The 26,974-nt window shown below is 41.7% G+C and overlaps 1 protein-coding gene across 4 annotated transcripts in view; it reads left to right on the plus strand.

The window, feature by feature from the left end:
• SHANK3 (SH3 and multiple ankyrin repeat domains 3) overlaps positions 1 to 26,974 on the plus strand; it is a 614,328-nt gene that overhangs the window by 494,168 nt on the left and 93,186 nt on the right. For all 4 annotated transcript variants that reach the window (XM_069765494.1, XM_069765495.1, XM_069765496.1 and 1 more), the window contains exon 13: positions 5,737 to 5,888. In XM_069765494.1, the coding sequence (XP_069621595.1) occupies positions 5,737 to 5,888 (152 nt within the window). The remainder of the gene's footprint in view (positions 1 to 5,736; positions 5,889 to 26,974) is intronic.

Consider the following 26,974-nt stretch of genomic DNA (forward strand, 5'->3'; position numbering starts at 1 on the left):
TGATTTTTGGGGGGAGGCTCTACATTCAAGGTGCTCACCACACATCTAGATAAATTCCTTGAAGGGTCTAGATTTCAAAATGGGGTCACTTTTGGGGGGTTTCCACTGTTTAGGCACATCAGGGGCTCTCCAAACGCCACATGGCGTCATCTATCAATTATAGCCATTTTTGCGTTCAAATAGTCAAACGTTGCGCCTTCCCTTCCGAGCGCCGCTCAGGAGAAATTGAACAACAAATTTGGGGTCCATTTTTTCCTGTTACCCTTGTGAAAATTAAAAATTTGGAGCTAAAGTAATTTTTTTGTGAAAAAAAGTCACATTTAATTATTGTTTTTTTCACATTGCTTTAGTTCCTGTGGAGCACCTGAAGGGTTAATCAGCTTCTTGAATGTGGTTTTGGGGTGCAGTTTTTAGAATATTGTCACTTTTGAGTATTTTCTGTCATGTAGCTCCTCCCCGTCCCCCAAAGTCACTCTAAATGTGATGTGGTCCCTAAAAAATGGTTTTGTAAATCTCAGAATCACTGAGATCTGTTGAAGCGTTCCAGATTTATTTCCGTATGGAGTGACGCTAATCAAATTTTAAAAATTTGGCCTCGTGAATAAGGTCACACTAAGGGGTTAATGTGTTTTTGAAGGCATACCACTGAATTTATGGAGAGTCGCCATTAAAAAAAACTCCATACCTAAAGCATGCTGATTTTTAAAAGAAAAGCCTCTGACCAAAAAATTGATAAGTGTGTATAGATATTAATATCTTCTTATCGGGATGTGTTTTTCAAGCTTATCAGCCTTTGACAGCATACCTCCTCAGGGTAAAAATAATACATTTGTGAGCCACTAACATAAACAAAATCCCCAAAATAAAAGATAATCTTTATTAATAATTAAAATAAGTTTACTCATTTGACCCACACTAACTATTATTTGGCTCAAAGGGTCACAGTCAATGTCCCTACTCCGTATTGAGCAGAGAGTACGAGGGATGAAGGAAAAGGAGGATACCCTCCTCAACAATGCACCCTATAGATAACCCTGCCTTACCGCGGAGGTTTTCCGCCCTTAAAAGCACACAAGAATAGTTCCTCCGCTCAACGCTTCTATTTTGGGGGGTATTTTGTTCATGATAGACAATATACAGTCGTGTGACCCCAGCTTTAGAGTTTCTCCATGCCTCTTATCGCTCACTGCTTGAAAGCATTTTTTTTTTACTGTGCTACATTGGACTATTCAAAACTCTAAGCAACTCTGTTTTTTGCATTACGTCCTTTATTTTATGACTATTACAGAGTTGTCATTAATCTGTGGAGCGATTAACATGAGCGCATACAATATGCACTATATTACTGGGAATCTGTCAGCAGGGTTTTGCTATTTAATGTAAGAGCAGCATAATGTAGAGGCGGAGATCCCCTACATTTCATCTGTATTGCAGAGGAAGAATTAAATCAAAGAAGAGTTTTTAGAACTATTTATTATCTGCACTTATATGTTTTGCATTGTGCAAATTGCCTCTTCAGAGAGGACTTGAACTCTATAGTGCCACCTGTTGGAAGTCGCAATCCTGCAAGTCATTATCGACCGTTTAATGAGTCTTGCAATATGACTTACGATAAAGCCAAATCAGAATCTCAATTTGCATGTTTTGCATTGGCATGTCATGAGTATTACATTCTTTTTCGACCCATATCCTTTATATACACAAAGACGTTGTATGGATAGAAGCACCGACCATTCTACCCATCCACAATTGGACTTTTTATTACAACAATAGCCCTATGCTGTGTTGGACCAATCACACAATGGACACCCACAGACTCCACTGTGGTCTGTCTGATTTTGCAGCAGCATCCAGAATTTTGATATGGGGAAATCTAAATGCATCTGTATTTTTCCTTCAAACTAGGGAATCTTTGACGCAGTCTTGGGTACAGAGGTAAACAGGACCTTACTCATCATCCATGACAAATTCCTCTATATAAAGGTTGAATAACGCATGTTAAGCATGTAGGCTTGGGTTTTACAGTCAGTTGTGGTTTCCATAGTACAAAAAATCTTGTTATGATAAGCCATATGACATTACTTTAGTAGGTGGAAGGCAAACTCGGATATGTTTTAAAACATATTGTTTTGTTCTTGTCTCAAGGTTATTGACCTAAAAAATGTCCTTCTGTTTGATAGCCTCCTTGTAAATTACTGTGGTGAAGCAGCTATGGTCTTATCAGGGGTAGAGACCATATTTGGAAAGATTCTACATGTATGTATTATGTAAAAATACCTTTAAAATGTCTTAATATAATATAAAATGAAAAAGTTATGTGTATACAAAATCTATACATTCCAGGGATTGAGCTAAAAATATCAAACTTTAAAGTTTATATCCATTTTATTAAAGAGGTTCTCCCTGAACAGAAAAATAAAAATAAAATGATATTGCAGGTAAATAGTTTTAATTAGTAAATCAAACTTGATTTGTCTAGAGAGGCAATCACTGTAGTACTTTAAAATGGCTGTGGTCTCCTCCCACTGAGAAAAATTGTCCTAGAATGTTACTAGCTAATAGTTAATAATATTTCCCTGTCTGGCCATCATAGCTGGCTGACTGACAGATTCTGCTGCCAACAATAGACAGTGCAAAACAGAAGCTGCAGAAGGCCAAATGTGTAAAATTTTTAATGATACCCAAATGCTAAAATGTCTTAGCCCAAAATACATGCATTTAAATTTAAAAAGATGTCACGAAGGGTGGACAACCCATAAAATGGGTATTCTCATGTTAATAATTTGTTTCCAAGGGGCTGGGCCGCTAGACCTTGGCCGGGTGTGCACATTAGTAAATTTCCAGAAGAGTTAACTCCTAACATCCCTGCCAGCTATTTCCAATACATTGTTCTCTATGCAGCAGTTAGCTGCTCAACTCTCTCAGCTCTTGACAGGAGTCTTATCAGTCCAACATAATCATATTCTCAGCCCTCAACATTGGAAGTTTCCAGAGCATTTCTCCTAATCACAGCTCTCACTTTTCTGAGCCGCCCTGTGCTTTACAAAGGCTCTGTTATCTCTATATGTAAATATAATGATAACGTGTACACTCAGAACAAACACTGAAAAACTGTTAATGTGTAGTAACAGAACAGAGCTTCTAACCAGAAATTTTGCTCAAGGAGGAGCACACCTTTCCCCCAAGCAACCAGGAAGTAAGGAGACTGCAGAGCTTTTTAGCTGCTTAATAGACTTTTTGAGAATACCTCTTTGAATCTAGCATAAGGGAGGGGGATGGAACCTCTTATTGCACACAGGGCTGTGGAGTCGGTAAGCCAAACCTCTGACTCCTCAATTTCCATGACTCCGACTCTACCAAAAATGGGCTCCGACTCCATGACTCCAACACCACAGCCCTGCCAGGGCTGTGGAGTCGGTAAGTCAAACCTCTGACTCCTCAATTTCCATGACTCCGACTCGATCAAAATGGGCTCTGACTCCACGTCTCCGACTCCACAGCCCTGCTTGCACATGTTCACTGGCACCTGTCTAAGTAATATTATAGGGCATGTTTTGGTCAGTGTAACAAGGCAGCTGCTATTATAATGTACTATAGTGATTACCTCCCTAGGCAAACTAAGTAATGTTCTAATTAAATGTATTTAGGAATTTATATGTAATGTGATTTTCCTTCTTTCTTTACTTTTTCGTATTCTCGAACATTCTCCTCTGAGGTTCATAAACTACTTGAACATCAATATTCTAAGTATACAAATATTGAAATACTATTTGGGAAATATCTGCATTTGGCGCAAAGAATGTTACCCCATTAGCTAACCAGCTCCTGTTGTCCAGGAAAGCGTATGATTATGGCTTAGTAGGTCTTTTTATTAGTAAATCCATAATCTACTGTCTATAACACTGGCTCCTGTGTATTTCGTATAGTGGAACCCCATACTGGACTGACTAATACGTCAGTTCAAATATTTCTGACTTTTTATCCGTCTCCCCTTTGGGGGCCTGCATGTTTTATCCTTATGAATGAGCAGAATTTCTTGAGAGTGTATACTCATGTGACCTGCATTGTCTAGGTAATGTCACTTCACCTAGGCGTAAAGCTCGGCCTCCTAAGCTGCATGCCTCTACTGCCCTCCATTATCTCATTAGGACATGCACATACTGTGAGGCTTCCAGTAAGGAGCGGCCTCGTATTCCTTCCATCACATGAAGAAGTCACTGTCTGCCATGCCTGCTAGTGAAGCCTGCATGTCTAATATGGAGTGGTCTCTCTGTTTAGGAGCAGTCTCTTTCTGTCACACATTTTTGCATTAATATTCAGCTCCCATCACACTCTCTCTGCAGTAATTCAAAATCTGTCAGGCAGCCGAGAGAGGAGGGAGAAGGAGCGAAAGTCAGAGGGAGGGAGGGGTAAGAGTGAGGGGAAGAGAGAAGGGACAAATATTGTTTGAGAGGGAATAAAAACAATGGTTAAGATATCTGTAAGGCAGGAGAAGTCAATGTGAAAGCATGGTTGTATCACTGCGAAGACACATTGACATTGGGAAGAAATGAGGATGAAGATACAAATGAAACATAGGAAGAAAAGACACAGGAATGTCACTAGAGGTTGATAAGTGAACAGGTTGTGCAAAACAGGGCATAAGGAAAAAAGGTATGTCAGAGAAAGAAACAGTACATATTCCAAGAGGGAGTCAATGAGAAGTACTAAAGGAAGAATGCAACTGGTCAAGAAAAATGTGGATCTTATCTACATGGAGCTTCGAAAATGAGAGATTGGGTAAGGAATAGAGTAGAGGGGGAGGAAGAAGCTGTGAGAGGTTAATCAGGGAGGAAAAGAAGTGAAAGAGAGGCCACAGAGATAGCACCAGTGATAGACGATGAAGGGCTGTCTATTGATCAAGGTGAAGATTGGTGAGTGTGGGGCGGGGGTGAGCAGGTCCGGAGATTGTGGAATCCTGGGGGAGAGAGAAGCATGAATGGACAACCCCCCCTTCTCCTCCCTCTGTCCTCCCTCCTCACTCTCCCCCTCCTCTGCTGCTGACAGTTTAACTGAAAAGAACAGGGAGAACTGCAGACAGCCGTGCTTTCCCTCAGCTTCTTCTCCATCCAATCCTTTTGACAGTCCCTCCATCTCCCTAGCTCCTTATGTTTATCTTCTTGTGCTCCTATCTTGCTCATCTCCCCATATCTTCATTTATTTCCCGTCCATTCCTCATCATTGCTCCTCCTCTGCCCTTTCCTCTCTCCTTTGGATTGCTACTCCCCATCATTCTGACTCACTATATCTCTGAACCACCCTTTTGTATCCTTTTTTCATCCCTTTCTCAGTTTAATCTTGTTTCCTCCAACCATCGTATCTTATTTACCAAACACCTTCCTTAGCTTATTGCTTTTTTCCCCCACAAAATGCCTTTTTTTTTATTTCGCTTTGAATTTGGTGGGCTGGGTGGAGGGGAGAGGTGATTTAAGGACAAGTGGAGAGCAAAGTAGCCCTCAATAAGGTGGGGGTAGTAGTTTGGAGAGAGAGGTTTGAAAGGGTTTATGAACATTATGAAATTGGGGAAGTGTCTGTGTCCCAGTATGGTGGTTTGGGCCCCCATGACAAGTGTGGAGGGGTACCACCCACCCACAAAGTTGAGATGTCAGTGAAAGTTTGGAGAAGTTGTGAGCTACTGGCCACCCACATGGCACGTCCAGGTCCACTCAGCACCATCACCTATGTGTTTGTTTACAGCCCAGGGCCCCTGGATACGAGGAGTACCGGCCCTCGGGGGCCCAAAAGAAAACTGTACAGCGCGGTACCTGGAAGAACATTTATAGCAGTGAAGTCATACGAACCACAAGGACCTGGAGAGATCCAACTCAACAGAGGGGAGAGAGTGAAGGGTGAGTGCAAGACTCATTTCTTAGTTCAGATACAAAAACCGTGTGCACTACTGGAGAAGAATGGTGCTAGGTTAGGTTCCCACACCTTCATAGACTATAAAGAAAAAGAACCCAGCACTCAACTGATGCTTTAGTGCAATTTTAATTGTAGTAGTACCCAATAAACGTTTCGGTCCTTGAATGGACCTTCGTCAGTAACGTACTGTAGAATAATAGAATAGACCGTATGGTCATAGGGTACACAAAAGCAGCGTCAGATCGGGCGTCTGCGCTAGCGCGATCGCTAAACGCGATCCCTTTTTGTACATTGCGTTAACGCAGTCCGTTAGCGTATGCGCTAAACGGACTGCACTGAAGCAATGTGAACCTAGCCTAAGAGACAAAGCAGGGGTGCTCTACAGTGAAGTCCTGATGGCAACAGGAAAAAGGCAAACCATTGTAGTTGCGCACCTGGGGAAGTTCTGCAGCTGCACGCACAACTCTGGTGACGGGTAGTGATCCAACACGCAGACTGCTGCTCAGCCAGAAAACAGGCTCCTAAATATAAAATAAGGGCAGTAAGAAGAAAAACTAGTGTCGCGGTGGACACTGTCATAGAAAGGATGGAGGATATTTATATAGAAAAAGCATTTATTAGTTTGAGCAACGCATTTCAAAATTTCACATTGAGGATGAAATGAGACCAAGTTCGAAACGCGTTGTTTTTACCAATAAATGCCTTTTCTACATAAATATCCTCCATCCTTTCTATGACAGCGCCCACTGCAATGCTTTTTTTTGTTACTGTCTTTATTTTATATTTAGTAACAGATGGCCTTCTATGGGATGCAATCACCACAAGCCAGCCTACGTTTCATATGTTCCTTTTATATTGTATTCTGGATAATGACTTGGGGTCCTTTGTCTTTATATGAATATGAGTGAAATAAAACCCCACTTTTAGTCCTCTAACTGTATCCTAATCTACATATATATACCTATTTATGATCTGATGGAAAGGTACTTTATATTGTGTAATTAATGTGCATATCTCCACAGGTCTGTGTGATCTTTATGTATCATAGCCGCTGTCTCCTATAGCAGAAGTTTGAGAGTTTGTTCTAAAGTTCACTTTTTAATATAAAATTTGAGTAATGTATTTATTTTTTCAATTTCTTTTGTTTGTCTACAAACAAGGAACAAAAATTAACAAACTTAAAAGCTGATCTGTTACCAGATTTGACAGTACAGATTGCATTCATTATTAAATAGATCTCTTAATCATGACGAGGTTGGTGTACTTATTTTTAAAATTTACTTCAGAATGGCTGATTACGCCCATTGAAAAGGTTAACCTCAATCTATGTCCTCCTAGACTGTGTGACAGCTCCTCATTGCCCATCTTCCCCACCGTTGAGAAGCTGCAGCTGTCAGACTGTGTGAGTGGAGACTTAGTACTTCGCTTGTTACTTGCTAATTTTAAAGGGAACTGGCCCAATAATTAATGCCGCCTCGACTATGGGCAGGAGGAATCTGAGATCTGCTCCTGCATGCTCAACATATATGGTTTACAATGAAATCCGGCAACTTTTCAGTTGAGAGCATGCTCAGAGACAAGTTGGTTAGGCTGATTTCTGCTGGGTTCTCCCCTCCTGATTAGCTAAACTGACTTATTGCCCCCTAAACACACACACATAGGTAAACCTGTCAGTCTAGCAAATAGGTTGGGGAGACTTCAGGGACCTGCCTCTTGGACTCGTCACCTCAACTATGTCTTCCTCTAAAATGTTGTAGCATTTCAGAGTAAACCATAGATGTTTACAATGAAGAAGTCAGTCTCTGATTCATGAAAGAACTAACAAGTTCCTTTTAATGTCAGGATTTTACAGCCATACTGACATTGATTTTCAAAGCAAGTACAGCAGCCTCATCAAGTCACGTCAATTAATAACTATTACATTATAATGTATGTATGTTGTAGTTTCATGTTTTTAAAGTGTAAAAGGTAAACATAAGTCCATCAAGTTCAACCTACAGCCTACATGCTTGTATTGTGGAATCTGGTGAAAGGTCCACTTTAAGAGAATGTAATACCACAGTTTGTCTTATGCTTCTGGCCTCCTGGCAATGGCTGCATGCAGCCTCATATAGTTATATGATCCATTTTAAAAAAAAAGACATACCGTACTGTGCAAAAATTTCCAACAGGTGTGGAGTAAATGCTGCAAAGTAAATAAAAAGGTTAATAGTTTATTTTTAATAACAAACAGAATTCAAAGTGAGCAAACGAAAGATAATCTAAAACTAATCTTTATTTGGTGTGACCATCCTTTGCCTTCAATCAATAACAACTCTTCCAGGTACATTTGCACACAGTTTTTGAAGAAATTCGGCAGGAATGTTTTCCCAAACATCTTGGAGAACTAACCACAAATCTTCTGTGGATGTAACCTTGTGCAAATCCTTCTGTCTCCTCCTGTTTGGGGTTGTGATCCCGGTGTAAAAAAAAAAAATTGATGTCAATAGGTTTCCTGATGGTATTGCATGATGAATAAGTATTTACCTGTGTTTCTCAGCATTGAGGACACCATTAAAGCTAACCTGTCAGGCGAATCATGCTGCTTGATAACAGCCAGGTTTATTATTCTCTGAAATTCTCCAGTGTTTAGAGAAGATGTGCTGTAAAGAACCGTCCCGGGATCACAGTTGGAAACTAGACTGGTCTAGCTCCGTCCCCAGCCGGCATTGCCCAGCCTTGATTGATGTTTCTCTGTCCTGTGTACATAGAGAGACCTGTCCATCACCTGCAGTGGTGCTGGTAAGGGAGGACCCGGACTAGTCTTGTCTCTGGCTTTGGTCCCTGAATGAATTTTTAAAGTATATTTTTTCTCAAACGCCAGATAATTTCAAAGTATAATATTCCTGGCTGCAATCATACATCCAGGATTGTATTTAATTGTATTTATGCTGTCCACAGTTTGGGAAGCATGAATTACCTGACAGCTTCCAATTAAACTTGACCCAATTCCCAGCTCCATTTGGTGAAATGCAGCCCCACACGTGTATGGAACCGCCACCATCAATACCAGGCGAACAAACAGCCTGCTGTTACATCCAAATGTTTCACATTTTGACTCATCAGTTAATAAAAACCACTTTGGGCCACCAGAGTTCAGTGAACAATAGATAGATATAGCTTGCAGTTTGATGAACTTCTGGAGATCTTCCTTTGTAAAAGGGAAGTAATCATGATGTGTCCTTCATCTGATGCACCAAGTTTTCTTGGCTGCTCTATGCTTCTATGGTCATCAACGTTGCCCATTTCTTGGTGCCTCTTCAAAACAGCTTGAACAACACAAATTGAAATCCCAGTCTGCTTTGAAATCTTTGGCTAGAAGAGACCTTACTGATGCAGTATAGCTACCTTGTGACTTGCTGTGCTCAGTCTTGCCATCGTTGTATAACGTGTGACATGAAACTGTCTTCCACAACATCCCGTTTGTAGCAGAGTATCAGGCTAGGGTCACATTGCGTTATGTGACCGCGTTTAACAGACTACGTTACACCGCGGCATAACGCGGTGTAACGTAGTCCGTTAACGTCGCCATAGCCTGCAATGGCGAACACATCGCTAGCGCACGCCCACATTGGGAGTGCGCTAGCGATGTGCCGTCATTTGAGTGACTGACACTCGCGGTCCCTTTTGTCCTAGCTATGCTATTTAGCTATGCGCTAAACGGACTGCCCTAATGCAATGTGACCCTAGCCTTACTGTTCCTTATTTAAGCCTCCTGCACAACTGTTTCTGTTTCACTTAATGACTTTCTACCTACATATAAAACTGATGTCTTAAGCGTGATGAGGGTATGTTAAAGTTGTTGCTGTACAAACATCTCCCCATGTTGGAGTCTCTGAATATTCTGGAATCGTTAGTCAGGCCATAAGCACCAATATCCATAGCAACAAAATGGTATCTTGCATCCGCAATAGCCATCAATACAATGGAAAAGTATTTTTTATAGTTGTAGTATAGTGACCCACTATGCGCTGGTTTGTGAATCCGAATGTGCTTGCCGTCCATGGCACCAATACAATTGGGGAAATTAGCCACATCCTCGAACTGTTGGGAAATCGCTAGCCACATTTCTGATGTCGGTGTTGGTAGCACAAGTGGTTGCAAGTTGTTCCAAATGGCATCACAAGTTTCCCGAAGCAGTTGGCAAATTATTGACTTCCCAAGTCTAAATTGATAATGCAGTAACGCAAAAGATTCTCCGGTAGCAAGTTCACACAGGGCATTTTTGCTGCATTTTTTTTTTTTTCAGCAAACCTGCACTCTTGGCAGAAATGGAACGGCGTCAAAAGCGCTTGTTTTGGTGCAGATTTTTGGTACGTTTTTCAGGATCCCGTGTTTTGGTGCAGATTTTTGCTACGTTTTTCAGGATCCCGTGTTTTGGTGCAGATTTTTGGTACGTTTTTCAGGATCCCAAAGTTCAGCTTTGCGTCCACCACAGAAGCATGAATACAGGTCACCAATACAAGACATGAAAAAATACACATACAATGTAACAGCCGGGGGAGGTGAATTGGACTGGAGTAATTTTCCTAAGACCCTGGCAGTGTATTGAGTTGGTAGGACACTGTTTAACTTTTGAAAGAAAGGAGGAATTCAGCAAGGAAACTTGTCAATATTTTTTAAAACTTAGCTTGCAAATTAAACTGGTAAATATTTTTAAAAGTATTTACACGTTTCCTGATGAATTCCTCCTTCCTTTCGGATGTTCATGCTGCAGCTGCTCTGGCTTCATTCCTGTGAGGACCTCCATGCTCCACACACCCTGTCAGGTGAGCTGACTAACCTTGGAGTTTTTTCCATTACTGTTTAACTTTCACACTTTGCTCAGCCATTGAGTTGCTCACACATCCTGCAATCTCACACCTCGGTCAGCCACAGGATTTGTTCGATTTCACACCTTTGTGAGCCAATGTTTACTTTGTATGCATCACTAATTTAATGAAAGTACTAATCCAAACAGTCATTTCAGATGACCAAGACAAGATGGTAAACCTGGAAAAATCACAAAAATAAATGGGTTTCATATACTGCTGTATGTGCTTTTTTCATTTTGTCAGCATTTTTTTCATCACTCATTGCTTTCAATGGTTGAAAAGAGCTGAAAAACGCTGAAATAAGTGACATGCTCTATGTCCAAAAACACAATGCAAAGCACAAAATACAGGTGACCAAAAAAATGTGTGTGCATGAGATTTCTGAAATCTCATAGACATAGCTGCTACTGTAAGACGCAGCTGAAAAAAGTAAAAAACGCAACAAAAACACCTAGTGTGAACTTAGCCTTATAGATCCATCAAGGTGGATTGGATTTATAGAAATGTCAGGTCCACCTTGCATTTTTATTTACTCAGCGTAAACTGACCTGCGGTGCTTGTTTGAAATCCTCAAAATGTGAGTAGGCTGAGTTTTACTGGCGGATTTTTCCCGTAGAATTGCATTAAAAATTGCTTGTCTTTTTAGTATGTTTCCGCTGTGAAAACGCATTAAAAACACATGTAAGCCACAGATGATGATATCAACGAAGGTTAGTCAAAGCTATATTCCAGGAAATATCAAAAACAAAGCAGCTTTATTTAAAACATGACATACCAAAAAGAGACAAAAAATGTAGCGTCAAAAATGTGTGTACAAAAATTCACTCAAAAACGCAATGAAAAAAAAAAAACCGGAAATAACTTAATTTAACTAACAAGCATAGAAACGCTGCAAAAAATCTGCAATGTGAAAACTCCCCAAATACTCATCATGGGGGCGTAGCCTAATCGTTCAAAATCCCTGATGATGATCAATCTAAATATTGATTTGATTTAGACTTTCTCCTTTGTTCATTCACTTTGCATTTTGTTTTTTGATAAAAAAATAAGCTATTAACACTTTTTTTTCAAGCATTCGTCCAGTTCAGCATTTATTCTCCACCTTTTCCCACAGCACACCTGCAGCCTACAACCTTTGCACAGTACAGTACTCCATCACATTGATCTGTGCTGTTGAGCTCCATTCAGTGTTTACCTCCAACTCCAGCCTGTTTGTAATTGTTTGCCTATATTGAGGATAGGTCATAAATATCAGATTCCTTGGCCACACCTTTACCTGTTCCCTTTGTGACCAGCCCCTGGACATAGGCTTTCCCATAGATTCACAGTTCACATGGTTAAGAGGTCTTGCTGCCTCTGGATAGTGTACCTCCTTTTGTCTTTTAAAGGGAACCTGTCAGCAGGATTGTGTTCAGTAACCTACAGACAGTGTCAGGTCTGCGCCATTATACTGATTAAAATGATACCTTGGTTGATGAAATCAGTCTTGTGGTTGTTGTTTAATCTTTATTTTCTGAAAAAAAAAAAAAAATCTATTGGCATTCCGATAGATGATACTGCGCAGGCGCCGGCAGCACCATCTTGATGGAGACAATTTTTTTTTCTCTAGCAAGATGGCACCGCCTGCGCAGTAGCATCTATCAGATGTCGGCGCCACGTTGAGATAGATTTTTATTTTTTTTCTGAATTTATGCCAGCAAATAAAATAATTAACCCCTTCATGACCTTGGGATTTTTTTCGTTTTTCCGTGTTCGTTTTTCACTCCCCTCCTTCCCAGAGCCATAACTTTTTTATTTTTCCGTCAATTTGGACATGTGAGGGCTTATTTTTTGCGGGACGAGTTGTACTTTTGAAAGACATCATTGGTTTTAGCATGTTGTGTACTAGAAAACGGGGAAAAAATTCCAAGTGCGGTGAAATTGCAAAAAAAGTGCAATCCCACACTTGTTTTTTGTTTTGCTTTTTTGCTAGGTTCACTCAATGCTAAAACTGACCCACCATTATGATTCTCCAGGTCAGTACGAGTTCATAAACACCTAACATGACTAGGTTATTTTTTACCTAAGTGGTGAAAAAAAATTCTAAACTTTGCTAAAAAAAATTGCGCAATTTTCCAATACTCGTAGCGTCTTTATTTTTCATGATCTGGGGTCGGTTGAGGGCTTATTTTTTGCGTGCCGAGATGACGTTTTTAAGGATAGCATTTTGGTTCTTTTGATCGCCCGTTATTGCATTTTAATGCAATGTCGCGGCGACCAAAAAAACGTAATTCTGGCGTTTCGAATTTTTTTCTCGCTACGCCATTTAGCGATCAGGTTAATGCTTTTTTTTAATTGATAGATCGGGCGATTCTGAACGCAGCGATACCAAATATGTGTAGATTTGATTTTTTTTTATTGATTTATTTTGATTGGGGCGAAAGGGGGGTGATTTAAACTTTTATATTTTTTTATTTTTTTCACATTTTTTTTAACTTTTTTTTTTAACTTTTGCCATGCTTCAATAAACTCCATGGGAGGCTAGAAGCAGGCACAGCACGATCGGCTCTGCTACATAGCAGCGATCTGCTGTTCACTGCTATGTAACAGAAAATCAGGTGTGCTGTGAGCGCCGACCACAGGGTGGCGCTCACAGCTGCCGGCGATCAGTAACCATAGAGGTCTCAAGGACCTCTATGGTTACCATTCTGAAGCATCGCCGACCTCCAATCATGTGACGGGGTCGGCGATGACATCATTTCCGGCCACCCGGCCGGATGCGGTAGTTATATGCCGCTGTCTGCGTTTGACAGCGGCATTTAACTAGTCAATAGGCGCGGGCAGATCGCAATTCTGCCCGCGCCTATTACGGGCACATGTCAGCTGTTCAAAACTGCTGACATGTCCCGGCTTTGATGCGGGCTCACCGTGGTCAGTTGATTAGAAAAGCGTGTCAACAGAGAAACATCTGAAGATGCATTCTCCTTGTCACCTAATTGTTGCATGCGATCACAGGTAGCAGTGGTCTTTTCAATTATGAACCGTGCTTCTTGAGCCATTGCACACCTCCAAAGCTGCCTGCGATGGATTTCCAAAGGTGCTGGAAAGTGAGTGGATCACATGAGTGTATATTTTCTCCTCTGAGAGAATTGAATTGATTTTTTATGACACTCAAATCAAACTCTGGTCCGAGTTTGCTCAGAGTGTCAACTTAATGTGATCTTATTCTCCTGGATAATAGAACCATAGCACAATGTGGAAAAGATGGAGAACAAAATTTATCCATTCTGTGAGTCTGCAGAAATTAGACTGCACTTGGATGACATCTGAGTGCAGTCTGTTTTCCACTCACTCACCCATAGATTTGAATGGGCAAGTGACATTCGATTTGTACTGCAAATTGATTTTTTCCTCATGCCGAATCAATATGAGAAAAAAAATGGAGGTATACTCTTGTGTGAGCGAGCACCACAAATCATTCTTGTAATTGGGTTTTATTAAAATGTTGTACCATTTTCTTCATGATTTAACTGAATATCTGTCGTTCTGAGCTCCAGCCAGATGTTTTATCACTGGAACATAAAAGATGACTATCACAGGGAAACAAAAAGCCTGCAAATGTCAAACAGTGCAACACTTTTAATGAAGCCCAATTGTAAAAATAGATGCATTTATTTTAACCCCTTAACGACTGCCAATATGCCTTTTAATGGTGGCAGTTAAGGGTACTTATGCCTCAGCGCCGCTTTTTAACGGCACTGAGCAAAAAGTGTATAGCGCCCCCTCAGAGTCAGAATTTCTCCGGGATCTCGGCTACCGGGGATACATGAGACCCCAGGGAACATGATTCGGGTCGTTTGTTATTGACCCCAGTGTTTCAATCGCTTTTACGACCGCAAAAAAAAAGTCAGATTTCCCATTTAATATCTCTCTCCCCTGATGTGACCCTATAACAGTAATCAAAATAAAAAAGTAGTAAATAAACCTCCCCTTTATCATCCCCCTTAGTTAGGGAAAAATAATAATATAAAAAATATATATTTACTTCCATTTTTCCATTAGGGTTAGAGTTGGGCTAAAGGAGGTTGGGCTAAAGCGAGTTGGGCTAAAGTGAGTTGGGCTAAAGTGAGTTGGGCTAAAGCTAGGGTTAGGGTTGGGCTAAAGCTAGGGTTGGGGCTAGGGTTAGAGTTGGGCTAAAGTTAGGGTTAAGGTTGGGCTAAAGCTAAGGTTAAGGTTGGGCTAAAGCTAGGGTTGGACTAGGGTTAGGGTTGTGGTTATGGTTGGGGTTCCGGTTAGGGGTGTGTTAGGGTTAGGTTTGTGGTTCGGGTTGGAATTAGGGTTAGGGGAGTGTTGGGGTTAGGGTTAGAGTTAGAATTGGGGGGTTCCACTGTTTAGGTACATCAGGGGGTCTCCAAACACGACATGACGCCACCATTGATTCCTGTCAAAATATCAAACTGTGCTCCCTCCCTTCTGAGCCCTGCCGTGCGCCCAAACAGTGGCTTTCCCCCATATACGGGGTATCAGCGTACTCAGGAGAAATTCCAAACAAGTTTTATGTCCATTTTCTCCTGATACCCTTGTGAAATTAGAAAAATTGGTTCCAAAGTAAATTTTTTGTGAAAAAAGTAAAATGTTAATTTTTTCCTTCCACATTGCTTTAGTTCTCGTGAAGCACCTGAAGGGTTAATACACTTCTTAAATGTGGTTTTGCGCACCTTGAGGGGTGCAGTGTTTAGAATGGTGTCACTTTTGGGTAATTTCTGTTATATTGACCCCCCAAACTCACTTCAAATGTGAGATGGTCCCTAAAAAATGGTTTTGTAAATTTTATTGGAAAAATGAGAAATCACCAGTCAACTTTTAACCCTTATAATGTCCTAACAAAAAAAAAATGTGCTAATGTAAAGTAGACATGTGGGAAATGTTATTTATTAACTACTTTGTGTGACACCACTCTCTGATTTAATGGTACAAAAATTAAAAGTTTGAAAATTGCAAACTTTTAATTTTTTTTTCCAAATTTCCATTTTTTTCATAGATAAACGCAAGTTAGATTGAAGACATGTTACCACTAGTGTTGAGCGATACCGTCCGATACTTGAATGTATCGTATCGGATAGTATTGGCCGATACCCGAAAAGTATCGGATATCGCCGATACCGATATCCGATACCAATACAAGTCAATGGGACACCAAGTATTGGAAGGTATTCTGATGGTTCCCAGGGTCTGAAGGAGAGGAAACTCTCCTTCAGGCCCTGGGATCCATATTAATGTGTAAAATAAAGAATTAAAATAAAAAATATTGATATATTCACCTCTCCGGCGGCCCCTGGACATCACCGCGGGTAACCGGCAGGCTTCTTTGTTTAAAATGAGCGCGTTTAGGACCTGAGGAATGACGTCGCGGCTTCTGATTGGTCGCGTGCCGCCCATGTGACCGCGACGCGACCAATCAGAAGCCGCGACGTCATTCCTCAGGTCCTAAATTCCTAGAATGAGGAGTTTAGTGCCTGAGAATGACGTCGCAGCTTCTGATTGGTCGCGTCGCGGTCACATGGGCGGCACGCAACCAATCAGAAGCCGCGACGTCATTCCTCAGGTCCTAAACGCGCTCATTCTAGGAATTTAGGACCTGAGGAATGACGTCGCGGCTTCTGATTGGTCGAGTCGCGGTCACATGGGCGGCACGCGACCAATCAGAAGCCGCGACGTCATTCCTCAGGTCCTAAACGCGCTCATTTTAAACAAAGAAGCCTGCCGGTTACCCGCGGTGATGTCCAGGGGCCGCCAGAGAGGTGGATATATCAATATTTTTTATTTTAATTCTTTATTTTACACCTCACTATGGATCCAATACCCGATACCACAAAAGTATCGGATCTCGGTATCGGAATTCCGATACCGCAAGTATCGGCCGATACCCGATACTTGCGGTATCGGAATGCTCAACACTAGTTACCACTAACATGAAGTAAAATATGTCATGAGAAACCCTTCAAGCAGATGTAGGGAATACGTGTGGCAACGATGTGCCGCATCAGTATCATACGTTCCGGTGCTTGGGAATCAGCGGTACTGCCGAGTGCTGAAGAGAGCTCACATTACTGTCCCCTGTTCGCAGGGGACAATGTTATAGTTTTATTCAGCTGATAATAGCGAGAGCAGGTGGCTGCTAATGGGAGTATTCATCAGCCACCACCTGCGCTATAAATAAATAATTTTTAAAAAAAAACGACGTGGGTTCCCCTGAATTTTTGATAACCAGCCAGCCAAAACTGGCAGCTGCGGCCTGCAATCCTCAGCTGTTAGTTTTAGCAAGGCTAGTTATCAAGAATAGAGGCGTCCCCACGCCGTATTTTTTAAATTAAATAATTTAAAAGAACGACGTGGGGTCTCCCCCAATTTTGGCAACCAGTCAAGCTAAAACAGACAGCTGGGTGCTGGTATTCTCAGGCTGTTAAGGAGGCATGGATATAACCCCCCCACCAAGCCTAAAAATAGCAGACGCACCAATTCTGGGCTTTGCCCGGCTCTTCACTCTTGCCCTGTGGCAAGTGGGGTTCATATTATGGGTTTGATGTCACCTTTGTATTGTCTGGTGGCATGAAGCCCACGGCTAAGTGATGGATAGGCGCCTGTACACGTCACACTCATGACACACAGATGTCACTTGAATGGGTCTATATGTGTAAGTGTCTCCAATACGTGTGAAAACTGGCACCAAACATAGTGGACACACTGACATCTGAGAGAGCCCTGACTCATTAAGTTTGATTTTTGGTTTGACAACTTCTGTTCACAGTAAAATCAGGCTGGCTTTCACTTATTATTATTTTCTTTCACATACTTCTACACATACATACCAAAACAAACTCTTGGCATGTCACAAACTTTCTTTCAGCGCTTTAAACTTTAATACGCAAAAAGTATATTAATATACACACTGTATGGTATTGCGTATTAGCGCTGCAAAGCTACTTTTCCAGTTTTTTTTTCGCAAAGGTACTCTAGCACACTTGCTACATCTGTATATAGAACAAACTAGAAGAGAAAACCCCTATAAAAACTTTCAATTGAATAATATTAAAACCATATGTGTTACATATGTGATACATTACAATGATATTGGCTAAAAAGAACAAAATTATCAACAATTATGCAAAATAGATGGATTCTAAGCTTACTGTTCTATTTTGACTGTGAAGACCTAGTCATGAAATTATGGAAATCACAAAATCAATACACATTTTTATGATATACAAATTATGAAAAATGGAAACCAAATGTTAAAAAACATCTTGGTTTATTCAGTATCGAGTAAGAGAGTCATGTGTAGAAATACACTTGCACTCCTTGGCATGCTTTCAATGAGGTTATTAATGATTGTCTGAGGAAGTTCTTCAAAACTAAATGCACTTGGGAATGCAAAACATCAAGATCCGCTGCTGGCAGCTCCTTTTGCAATTGCAAACCAATGACTTCCCAGATGTGCTCGACTGAAGGCAAGTCTGGAGATGCTGCAGATTGCTCGTCTAGCCCATGTTTAGGACAGGCCGACAGGTAGATTACTCGCAGTAGCATAAGGAACGATCTAGCATTGAAAAAACGGCTCATGGGACACTTTGAAGAAAGTGCTTGAGAAAGGTCCACACTTTGGACTGAAACGTCGCACATGGGCCAATAAAATACTCTTATTTTTTCTACTGGAGTGCTGCCTTCATCTTTCTGGACAATAGCATGAGGTTTGGTATATACCTGGAAGGATTTTTTGCACCCTCTGTCTTCTTTTGGTGCTGCTTTTTGTTTTCTTTTTCTAAAATGAAGACTAGAGAGGTGTAGATACCATACACTATGCCTCCCAACACCATAATACCTGTGTAGGACCATTCTGCATTTCCTCGTGACTGCCTTTTTATGCCATTGCCCACATGGTCACCAGACCAATCTTTGGCTGTCATTGCATAGAAGATAAAAGTGGGACTCGTACTGTTTCACAACCTTAGTCCTGGCATGTGACATCCAATTTCACTTGCAGTACAGAAGGACTTATTACCAGTGGTATGGCCATTTCTCCAAAGTGCCCCATGTGCTGTTCTTCAATAAAACAACGGCAGGCTGCATGTTACTCGTGCTTCTATGAACAGCCTGTGTGGCCTAAATCTGCTTCCATGTCCAGGAGCATCTCAGAACTTGTCTCCAGCTGAACACATCTAGGAAATCATTGGTCAGCAATTGCAAAGGGGAATACCCGTAGTGAATTTTGATGGTTTGCATGCTCAAGTGCATTCAGCTTCAGCAAGTCAGAATATTCCTCAGACAAACATTAACCCCTTTCTACCATTGGACGTACTATTCTGTCCATGTGGGGTGGGCCCTACTTCCCAAGGACGGAATAGTACGTCCAGCGCGATCAGCCGCGCTCACGGGGGGAGCGCAGCTGATCGCGGCCGCCCCCGGCACACTGCGATCAAACATGATCGCAGTGTTCCGGCGGTATAGGGAAGCATCGCGCAGAGAGGGGGGCTCCCTGCGTGCTTCCCTGAGACCCTCGGAGCAATGCGATGTGATCGCGTTGCTCCAAGGGTCTCCTACCTTCCTCTCCCTGCAGGCCCCGGATCCAAAATGGCCACGGGGCTGCATCCGGGTCCTGCAGGGAGGTGGCTTACCAGCGCCTGCTCAGAGGAAGCAACGGGAAGCCTCACTGCTGTGCACGTCAGATCGCTGATCTGACACAGTGCACAGCAAAGTGTCAGATCAGCGATCTGTCACTTTACTGTGATGTTCCCCCCTGGGGCAAAGTAAAAAAAAATTCCTAAATAAATAAAAAAATATATTGTTCCAATAAATACATTCCTTTATCCAAATAAAAAAACAAAACAATAAAAGCACACATATTTAGTATCACCGTGTCCGTAACGACCCGACCTATAAAGCTGTCCCACTAGTTAACCCTTTCAGTTAACACCGTAAAAAAAGGGCAAAAAACAGCGCTTTATTATCATACCGCCGAACAAAAAGTGGAATAAGACGCGATCAAAAAGACGGATATAAATAACCATGGTACCGCTGAAAACGTCATCTTGTCCCGCAAAAAACGAGCCCCAACACAGCATCATCAGCGAAAAAATAAAAAAGTTATAGTCCTCAGAATAAAGCGATGCAAAAATAATAATTTTTTCGATAAAATAGTTTTTATCGTATAAAAGCTCCAACATATAAAAAAATTATGTAAATGAGGTATCGCTGTAATCGTACTGACCCGAAGAATAAAACTGCTTTATCCATTTTACCAAACGCGGAACGGTATAAACGCCCCCCCAAAAGAAATTAATGAATAGCTGGTTAAACAAGACCTCACATGACTCTGTGGACCAAAATACGGAAAAATTATAGCTCTCAAAATGTGGTAACGCAAAAAATATTTTTTGTAATAAAAAGCGTCTTTTAGTGTGTGACGGCTGCCAATCATAAAAATCCAAAAGAAAACCCGCTATAAATAGTAAATCAAACCCCCCTTCATCACCCCCTTAGTTAGGGAAAAATTAAAAAAATGTATTTATTTCAATTTTCTCATTATGGTTAGGGCTAGTGTTGGGGTTAGGGCTAGGGTTAGGGTTGGGGCTAGGGTTAGGGCTACAGTTACGGTTGGGGCTAAAGTTAGGGTTGGGGCTAAAGTTAGGGTTAGGGTTTGGACTACATTTACGGTTGGGTATAGGGTTGGGATTAGGGTTAGGCGTGTGTCAGGGTTAGGGATGTGGTTGGGGTTACCATTGAGATTAAGGTTAGGGGTGTGTTTGGATTAGGGTTTCAGTTGTAATTGGGGGGTTTCCACTGTTTAGGCACATCAGGTGCTCTCCAAACGCGACAGGCGTCCTATCTCAATTCCAGCCAATTCTGCGTTGAAAAAGAAAAACAGTGCTCCTTCCCTTCCGAGCTCTCCCGTGCGCCCAAACAGGGGTTTACCCCAACATATGGGGTATCAGCGTACTCATTTATTTTCACGGCTCTGCGTTATAAACTGTAGTGAAACACTTCGGGGTTCAAAGTTCTCACAACACATCTAGATAAGTTCCTTGGGGGTCTAGTTTCCAATATGGGGTCACTTGAGGGGGGTTTCTACTGTTTAGTTACATCAGGGGCTCTGCAAATGCAACGTGACGCCTGCAGGCCAATCCATCTAAGTCTGCATTCCAAATGGCGCTCCTTTCCTTCCGAGCTCTGCCATGCACCCAAACGGTGGTTCCCCCCCACATATTGGGTATCAGTGTTCTCAGGACAAATTGGACAACAACTTTTGGGGTCCATTTTCTCCTGTTTTCCTTGGGAAAATACAAAACTGGGGGCGAAAAAATAATTTTTGTGAAAAAAAAAGATTTTTTATTTTTAAGGCTCTGCGTTATAAACTGTAGTGAAACACTTGGGGGTTCAAAGTTCTCACAACACATCTAAATAAGTTCATTGAGGGGTCTAATTCCCAATATGGGGTCACTTGTGGGGGGTTTCTGCTGTTCAGTTACATCAGGGGCTCTGCAAATGCAACATGATGCCTGCAGACCAATCCATCTAAGTCTGCATTCCAAATGGCGCTCCTTCCCTTCCAAGCTCTGCCATGCACCCAAACGGTGGTTCCCCCCAACATATTGGGTATCATCGTACTCAGGACAAATTGGACAACAACATTTGGGGTTCAATTTCAACTCTTAACCTTGGAAAAATACAAAACCTGGGGCTAAAATATAATTTTTGTGGGAAAACAGATTTTTTATTTTCACAGCTCTGCGTTATAAACTGTAGTGAAACACTTGGGGGTTCAAAGTTCTCACAACACATCTAGATAAGTTCCTTGGGGGGGGTCTAGTTTCCAATATGGGGTCACTTGTGGGGTATTTCTGCTGTTTAGTTACATCAGAGGCTCTGCAAATGCAACGTGACGCCTGCAGACCAATCCATCTAAGTCTGCATTCCAAATGGCGCTCCTTCCCTTCCGAGCTCTGCCATGCACCCAAATGGTGCTTCCCCCCAACATATTGGGTATCATCGTACTCAGGACAAATTGGACAACAACATTTGGGGTTCAATTTCAACTCTTAACCTTGGAAAAATACAAAACCTGGGGCTAAAATATAATTTTTGTGGGAAAACAGATTTTTTATTTTCACGGCTCTGCGTTATAAACTGTAGTGAAACACTTGGGGGTTCAAAGTTCTCACAACACATCTAGATAAGTTCCTTGGGGGGTCTAGTTTCCAATATGGGGTCACTTGTGGGGTATTTCTGCTGTTTAGTTACATCAGAGGCTCTGCAAATGCAACGTGACGCCTGCAGACCAATCCATCTAAGTCTGCATTCCAAATGGCGCTCCTTCCCTTCCAAGCTCTGCCATGCGCCCAAACGGTGGTTCCCCCTCCCCCCACATATTGGGTATCAGCGTACTCAGGACAAATTGGGCAATAACTTTTGTGGTTCAATTTCAACTGTTAACCTTAGAAAAATTCAAAACTGGGGGCTAAAAAATAATTTTTGTGGGAAAAAAAGATTTTTTATTTTCACAGCTCTGCGTTATAAACTGTAGTGAAACACTTGGGGGTTCAAAGATCTCACAACACATCTAGATGAGTTCCTTAGGGGGTCTACTTTCCAAAATGATGTCACTTGTGGGGGGTTTCAAAGTTTAGGCACATCAGTGGCTCTCCAAACGCAACATGGCGTCCCATCTCAATTCCTGTCAATTTTGCATTGAAAAGTCAAATGGCGCTCCTTCCCTTCCGAGCTCTGCCATGCGCCCAAACAGTGGTTTACCCCCACATATGGGGTTTCAGCGTACTCAGGACAAATTGTACAACAAAGTTTGGGGTCCAATTTCTTCTCTTACCGTTGGGAAAATAAAAAATTGGGGGCCAAAAGATAATTTTTGTGAAAAAAATATGATTTTTTATTTTTACGGCTCTGCATTATAAACTTCTGTGAAGCACTTGGTGGGTCAAAGTGCTCACCACACATCTAGATACCGTATATACTCGAGTATAAGCCGACCCGAGTATAAGCCGACCCCCCTAATTTTGCCACAAAAAACTGGGAAAACTTATTGACTCGAGTATAAGCCTAGGGTGGAAATGCAGCAGCTACAGGTGAATTTCAAAAATAAAAATAGATCATTATTTCCCCATAGCTGTGCCATATAGTGCTCTGCACCGTTCATTATTTCCCCATAGCTGTGCCATATAGTGCTCTGCACCGTTCATTATTTCCCCATAGCTGTGCCATATAGTGCTCTGCACCGTTCATTATTTCCCCATAGCTGTGCCATATAGTGCTCTGCACCGTTCATATTGCCCCATAGATGCTCCACATAAATCTGTGCCGCTGCAATAAAAAAAAAAAAAGCCATACTCACCTCTCTTGCTTGCAGCTCCCAGCGTCCGGTCCCGGCGTCTCTGCGCACTGACTGATCAGGCAGAGGGCGCCGCGCACACTATATGCGTCATCGCGCCCTCTGACCTGAACATTCAGAGCGGAGCGACGCCGGGAAGATGGAGCGACGCCCGGCGTGTGGAACGGGGACAGGTAAATATGACATACTCACCTGGTCACGGCGTCCGGCTCCTTCTCCCGGACAGCTGGTCTTCGGTGCCGCAGCTTCTTCAGCACCGCTGATTAGAGAAATGAATAGGCGGCTCCACCCCTATGGGAGGTGGAGCCGCTTATTCATTTCTCTAATGAGCGGTCCCACGTGACCGCTGAAGAGGGGAAGAGCTGCAGCACAGAAGACCGTGGGTCGGCAGGGGGAGCGTCAGGATCGCTGGAAGCAGGTAAGTATGCCTCAGCGCCCTCTCCCCCTCACCCGCCGACCCTGCCACCCACATTGACTCGAGTATAAGCCGAGAGGGGCACTTTCAGCCCAAACATTTGGGCTGAAAATCTCGGCTTATACTCGAGTATATACGGTAAGTTCCTTAGGGGGTCTACTTTCCAAAATGGTGTCACTTGTGGGGGGTTTCAATGTTTAGACACATCAGGGGCTCTCCAAACGCAACATGGCGTCCCATCTCAATTCCAGTCAATTTTGCATTGAAAAGTCAAATGGCGCTCCTTCACTTCTGAGCTCTGCCAAACAGTGGTTTACCCCCACATATGGGTTATTGGCGTACTCTGGACAAATTGTACAACAAATTTAGGCATCCATTTTCTCCTATTACCCTTGGTAAAATAAAACAAATTGGAGCTGAAGTAAATTTTTTGTGAAAAAAAGTTAAATGTTCATTTTTATTTAAACATTCCAAAAATTCCTGTGAAACACCTGATCGGTTAATAAACTTCTTGAATGTGGTTTTGAGAAAATGGTGTTGTAACAATGAGAAATTGCTGGTCAACTTTTAACCCTTAAAACTCCCTAAGAAAAAAAATTTGGGTTCCAAAATTGTGCTGATGTAAAGTAGACATGTGGGAAATGTTACTTATTAAGTATTTTTTGTGACATATCTCTGTGATTTAATTGCATATAAATTAAAAGTTGGAAAATTGCAAAATTTTCAAAATTTCCGCCAAATTTCCGTTTTTATCACAAATAAACACAGGTAATATCAAAGAAATTTTACCACTATCATGAAGTACAATATGTCACGAGAAAACAATGTCAGAATCACCGGGATCAGTTGAAGCGTTCCAGAGTTATAACCTCATAAAGGAACAGTGGTCAGAATTGTAAAAATTGTCCCGGTCATTAACGTGCAAACCACCCTTGGGGGTAAAGGGGTTAATAACTTGATTGACAGCATTCCAGGGTGTGTAAGTGCGTGCACTTGTGCATTTTGTGTTCATACACAATACAGAATAAGGGTATGTTCACACTATGCGGTTTTTACTGCGGAACCGCGGCGATTTTGCCGCTGTGGGTCCGCAGCTGTTTTCCATGCAGGGTACAGTACAATGTTACCCTATGGAAAACAAAAACCGCAGTGCACATGATGCGGAAAAACCCGAAAAAAAACGCGCTGAATTGCTGCGGAAAAAAGAAGGACCATGTCACTTCTTTGTGCAGAATCGCAGCGATTCTGCACCCATAGAAATGCATTGATCCGCTTACTTCCCGCATGGGGCTGTGCCCACCATGCGGGAAGTAATGCGGATAATGTGCAGGTTATACCCGGGGTGGAGGAGAGGAGACTCTCCTCCAGGCCCCGGGAACCATTTTTGTGTTAAAAAAAAGAATTAAAATAAAAAATAATGTTATACTCACCTCTGAAGTCTCAGCGCTGCACGCGGCCGTCCGGTCTCAGGTTTGCTATGCGACCAGGACCTTCGGTGACGTCGTGGTCACATGACCGTGACGTCACCGAAGGTCCTGGTCGCACAGCATCCTTGGAACCGGACCGCCGCCTGCAGCACCGAGGAGATCGGGACGTCAGAGGGTGAGTATATCATCATGATTTTATTATTTTTAACATTACTATTGATGCTGCATATTGCTGAATATGCAGCATAATAGTAGGGGTAAAATCCCGCAGCGGAACCCGCAGGACAAACCGCGATAAATCTGCAGGGATAATCGCAGCGGGTTTGCCCTGCAGATTTATCAAATCCGCTGCGGGAGAACCCGCAGGACAGAACGCAAAGTGTGAATGTGGCCTAAGTCATGATGTTTTGAAAATTTTGTTTCCTTTTTTAAACATTTGCATATCACAAACATATATATTGGTCCTGTGATTTGCATGATTCCTTGACCTTTCCTTCTTTGGAAAAGAATGAATATACAATGAAAATAAGAAGCCTACACACCCTTGTTAAAATGCCAGTTTTTTTAATTATTCAAGAAAAATAATACCAAGAATAATTTGAGAACTTTTCGCACCATTAGGCTATATGCACACATTGCGGATTTGCTCTTGTAAAATTTTGTGCGGTTTCTACCTCTCTTGGCAGAAAACGCAGTTGAAAATTCACACGGTTTTTATGCTAATTTTAATGCAGATTTTCATGCGGATTTTCTTGCGTTTTTGTAAATCCATAGAGCTAAATAAAGATATATTATTAAAAAAAAAAAGAATTGTGATGTTATTTCCTTTTTCAACCTCTTCAGCCAGATACCCTCATTATTATTAAATAAAGACACACATACAGTCACCAGCCTATGTAGGAGCATTAACATAATTAACCTACATAAGCTGTAGGAAAAAAGCAACTGTCAGAAATCTGCGTGAAATGCAATATCTGTTTATTTTTTTAAATTTAAAAAAAAAAATTTCGTAGGCTCCCACATAATTTTAATAACCAGCAGAGGGAAAGCCGACAGCTGAGGACAGATTTTAATATTATGGGAAGGAGCCAATAGCCATAAAGGTTCCCAGGCTATTAATATCAGCTCTCAGCTGTTTGCTTAGCCTTGACTTGCTACTTTACAGTGGAAACCTAGAAAAAAATTGACATGGGGTTTCCCTGTAAAATCGAGCCAGCAAAGGCTAGGCAGACAGCTGCGGGCTGATATTAATAACCTGAGAAAGGGCCATGGATATTGGCATCCCTTCCAGGCTAAAAACATCAGCTCTCAGCCGTCCCAGAAATACCACATCTTATAGATGCGGGAATTCTGGCACTTAGCCTTGCCCTTCCCACTTGCCCTGTAATAACCTCACGAAAACAAAAAGAAGACCGACCAGAAACGTCCAAGATAATGTAAGAATAAAATATATAATTTTTATTGAATCAGTTTTTAAAAACAATGAGCTCACAAGATCTGTACATGTAGTAAATAAAAAGTACTTAATTTATTGTATACTATAATAATAATAATTATAATAATTTTTATTTATATAGCGCCAACATATTCCGCAGCGCTTTACAAATTATACAGGGGACTTGTACAGACAATAGACATTACAGCATAACAGAAATACAGTTCAAAACAGATACCAGGAGGAATGAGGGCCCTGCTCGCAAGCTTACAGACTATGAGGAAAAGGGGAGACACGAGAGGTGGATGGTAACAATTGCTTTAGTTATTCGGACCGGCCATAGTGTAAGGCTCAGGTGTCCATGTAAAGCTGCATGAACCAGTTAATTGCCTAAGTATGTACTATAAAAACGCCAACAAATCCAGAAAAGACAATATTTGTTAAGTAGTGGAATACTCTGCAATTACAAATGGCTCATGGCTGTATATACGGTGGGGCAAAAAAGTATTTAGTCAGTCAGCAATAGTGCAAGTTCCACCACTTAAAAAGATGAGAGGCGTCTGT

Source organism: Ranitomeya imitator, chromosome 4 (assembly GCF_032444005.1).
Source record: "Ranitomeya imitator isolate aRanImi1 chromosome 4, aRanImi1.pri, whole genome shotgun sequence".
Taxonomy (NCBI): domain Eukaryota; kingdom Metazoa; phylum Chordata; class Amphibia; order Anura; family Dendrobatidae; genus Ranitomeya; species Ranitomeya imitator.